The sequence below is a fragment of the Drosophila tropicalis genome, unplaced genomic scaffold (genome assembly GCF_018151085.1).
Source record: "Drosophila tropicalis isolate 14030-0801.00 unplaced genomic scaffold, ASM1815108v1 contig_992, whole genome shotgun sequence".
Lineage (NCBI taxonomy): Eukaryota > Metazoa > Arthropoda > Insecta > Diptera > Drosophilidae > Drosophila > Drosophila tropicalis.
In genome coordinates, this window is record NW_027173496.1 from 216,375 (window position 1) to 220,750 (window position 4,376).

At 34.8% G+C, this 4,376-nt stretch overlaps 1 protein-coding gene across 1 annotated transcript; it reads left to right on the top strand.

Moving 5' to 3' along the window:
• Positions 1-1,279: 1,279 nt before the first annotated feature.
• Positions 1,280-1,794, top strand: LOC137586387 (uncharacterized; the record flags this gene model as incomplete). The annotated part of the gene is made up of 1 exon (XM_068302400.1): positions 1,280-1,794. A coding segment is annotated over exon 1 (515 nt), but the record flags the coding sequence as incomplete, so codon positions are not given.
• Positions 1,795-4,376: the final 2,582 nt, after the last annotated feature.

Here is a 4,376-nt window from a genome sequence, read left to right on the forward strand (position 1 = left end):
ATGCTGGAGTTGGCGAATTTTTTTGGGGAGAGGCGATAATGACGGCTGCATATTTACGGAACAGAGCAGAAACTGCAACTTTGCCTGACAATACTCCATACGAGGTTTGGTATGGGAAAAAGCCAAGCGTATCTCATCTTAAAGTATTTGGTATGAAAGCTATTGTTTTAGATAAAACTCATAAGAACAAGTTTTCAGCGAAAGGGAAGCAGCATATTTCCGAGACTGCCAAGGCTTATCGTCTTTACAACCCTGTCAAAAGGACCGTAGTAGTATCCCGAGATGTCGTGTTTTTGGAGCACAAGTTCATGAAAGAGTTGGAGCACGGTCGAGAATCATCATGTGAGTCAGATGTGGTAATCTTTCAGCCAAGTGAAAAACTTGATTGCGAGCATAATGATGAAATCCAAGAAAAATCTGTGGAGCAGCAAATTCCAATTCTTGATGAGCAAAGTGGTGACGAAGAAAATGCTGAGGAGGAGCAACCATATACCCGAAGAGGGCCAGGGAGACCAAAGATTGTTCGCACTTGGCGTGCTCTTCGTACACGAAGAGAGTACAATATGCTGAATGTACTAGATGCGAAAGACGTCATTGTTCCTACCTGTATAAATGAGGCATTTAAGTCAAAGCAGTCGGAAAACTGGAAATCAGCAATGCAGAAGGAGTATGACAACCTAGAAAACATTAGGACATGGAGTTTGGTTGATCTTCCTGCAAACAAAAAGGTTATCGGTTGTATTTACAACCCATTTGGGTTTTTACCACCAAACGAGATGAGAGTGGCAAAGTTCAGCGCTTCAAGGCAAGATTGGTCGCAAAAGGGTGTGGTCAACAATATGGAATTAACTACAAGGAAACCTTTTCCCCGGTTGCACGTTATTCCTCAATCAGACTGGTGATTGCGTTGGCGGTGGAGCACGAGATGCACTTGCACCAGATGGATGTCTCTGCAGCATACCTCAATAGTGAGCTACAAGATGACGTTTATATGCGACAGCCTGAAGGTTTTGTCGATACTGATCATCCCAAGCGTGTACTCAAGCTACATAAATCGTTGTACGGCTTGAAACAGAGTGGGCGTGAGTGGAACCAAAAAGTTGGATAGCGTTCTTTTGAAGATTGGTTTCGTTCCGTGTGCAAGCGAACTATTATTGGTGTATATGTTGACGATTTTATACTTGCATGTACCAAAAAAAACGACGTGGCCTACATAAAGCAGCTCATATCAAACGAATTTGATGTGGTCGACGGCGGTGAACTCCATCATTTTTTGGGGATGGAAATCGAGCGAGATGGCAAGACTGGCAATGTCTCCATAGGCCACAAGCAGTACATCGAAGGCTTGTTGCATGAATATGGTATGCAGGACTGCAAGCCGAACGCGACTCCTCTAGAGGTTGGGTTCCAGACGAAGTGCGATAGCGATGATTGCGGTCAGGTGGACAAGACACGCTATCAATCACTCATTGGTTCGTTATTGTATTTGGCGTTGACTACACGGCCAGATATAATACACTCTGTGGCTAAATTGGCGCAGAGAAATTCAGATCCGCACAAGGAACATGAGGTTGCAGCCAAGAGGGTATTGAGATATCTAAGAGGTACCTCAGATGTGAGACTCCATTATAGCAAAACTGGTGTTCCTATCCACTGTTTTGTTGATGCGGACTGGGCTGGCGATTGCAACGATCGGAAGTCGTTCAATGGTTGGTCATTCCTTATTGCTGGAGCGGCGGTGTCATGGGAATCAAAGAAGCAAAATCTGGTTGCCCTCAGTAGCACGGAGGCCGAGTACGTAGCACTTTCTACAGCAGCCAAAGAAGCGATATACATCAGAAAGCTGATCAACGAGATGGGATTCGGGCCGATGGCGAAGCTGATAATTTATAGTGACAACCAGAGCGCACAATGTCTTGCTAAAGATGCTAAATTTCATTCACGTAGCAAGCATATTGAAATAAAATATCATTTTGTAAGGGAAATGTATAAAGAAAATGTAATAGATATCAAATACATTCCCACAGATAGTATGACCTCAGATATATTAACAAAGAACTTATGTAAGGTCAAACATGTAAAGTTTACAGAAATGTTGGGATTAAAATAATTTTTGTACAAGATAGACTTCGCGTTGAGAAGGAGTGTTAAAATATGTATATAACCACCGCAGTAGTTAGATAGACATATCTCTTTCATATTATTCTAGAATGATCCGATCTGTGAATTGTAACGGACATTCTTTCATTTCTGCTTTACGTTCTTTTTCTCGCTGCCTGCGCTGCAGCGAATATTCTTATGCATAAGTTTAGTCTCTAATAAACCTCTACTCGAATACTTTTATCGCAATTTTGATATATTTTTGTATTCTTGGCATTTTTGATTATAATTGTATCATCGTCAATTTCTTCGATACTCGTTATATTGTTGAATATAAATTTGCAATTATTATTAATGGTACAACTTTTACTTAATTTTAATTCTTTTAAAATTTTGTTGGGTTCATATGAAAATGTTTTATTATTTATTTCTACAATTAACTGATTTTCTTGGTCTATTTGTATATAATCTATATTTGGTATAGGAATAATTAACTTGACATCTATGGTTATAAATGATTTTGGGATTTTAATTGCGATTATGATGCAATTATTCTTATATTTTAAAAATGCCCATACGGATTAGCTTTAATTTATAAAAATCAATGTCAAATTTATTTATTTCCTCTTCTGATAAAATTTTTGGTACGATTATATTATTTTTTACTGATGCTATGTTTTCTTGAATATAATTTATTTTGAATTCTATATTTTTTAAATTCCCCATTTGGTCATTATGAAGTATTTTCATTTCTATTTCTTGATTTTGATTGTCCATGCTTGTAAGTATGTCCTTGATTATTGTTCTGTCTTGTTTAATTGTTTCTGCTAAGTTGTGTATTGTTTTATTAAAATGTGTATTTATAACAATTTGTTGGTTCATGTCTTGTATAATATTATGGTTGTTTTGGTCAATATTGTTAAGGTGATCTAAAATATCTGTTCTATCTTCATCGTCCATAATTCCAAAAAGCCATTTGTATGTTGTTCCTACAATATTTAACATTCCTCTTTTTATTCTGTTGTTTGGGGTTATGGATTTTATTTTAGCTCTAATTAGATTTATTTCGGCTAATAGCTCCTTTTTTCCTGTGATGTTAAAATTTTTAATGTTTGTCTCCATTTGATTTATTATATTACTTAAAGGGTCGATATTAATAATGTGTAGTATAATTACTGTTTCATTAACTATTTCCGTGGAATAAGTTTGTATAGGTGCATATCCTCATTTGATTGAATTGGTTCAATTTGTAATCTGCCTTGAACACACATTATAACGTAAAAAATTATGAAAATCTGAGGATAAGAGAAAAAAAAATTTTTTGTTTCAAGGATGTCAATCTGTATTTTGTTGGAAATTAATTTTTTCCTGCTTTGACGGTCTTTTTATATTACATGGATGAATATTATTTAATGTTGTAATTCTAAAATAAGGTTCATCCTTATGCCTAACTCGTTTATAGTTTTTAATTGGTCCTTCCTGTCTTTCCTCCTCATAATCTTCTCTTGTATTATTTTGTTTGCTTAAAATTTTTTTCTTTGTGCTTGATAATAGTGTTTTTTAGTTTTTCCTCATCTTCTATGTTTTTTGCATAATTTGGTGTACATTTTATTGTAGAGTGATAACGGTTATTATAAGCTGTTATTGCTAATTGCATTTTGGATGAAATTGATAAATCATCATCTATTCCTGCTATTATTTCAATGAGAGTAGAATGTAGTCTTTCTATGTCTGCATTTCCTGTAAGTGAATTTGGCTTTGTATAATGGATTTCTATTTGTTCTTGGTTTAAGTATTGTTTTATCTGTTCTGATCGAAATTCATTATTCATTATTATTTTATGTGGCTTATTGAATTTGGCAAAGTGTTCAATCATAATTTTCATTTTAGTTTTCCAGTTTCTATCTGTTATATTATAAGCGACTGCGAATTTTGTGAGCTTGTCTATGATTGTAACAAACGATTTGTGTTTTATATGAAATATGTCTAAATGTATAATTTGATTTTTAACATCCGGTGTTTCTGTGAATTGAAACTTAGGTTTGATTGGTTTTCTGTCATATTTAATTTCCTTACATTTTTTACAATTTGAAATTATCAACTGAATATGGTCTCTTAGCTTTGGAAAATATATTTTGTTCTTTAACGAATTAAAAGCTTCATTTATTCCGCTATGTAATGAATCTTTGGTGTGGTAAATAGCTATTTGTTTGTGTAACTCTTCCTCGCTTACAATTTCCTGAGCTCTCTTAGTACATTTAAAAAATTTTATATTA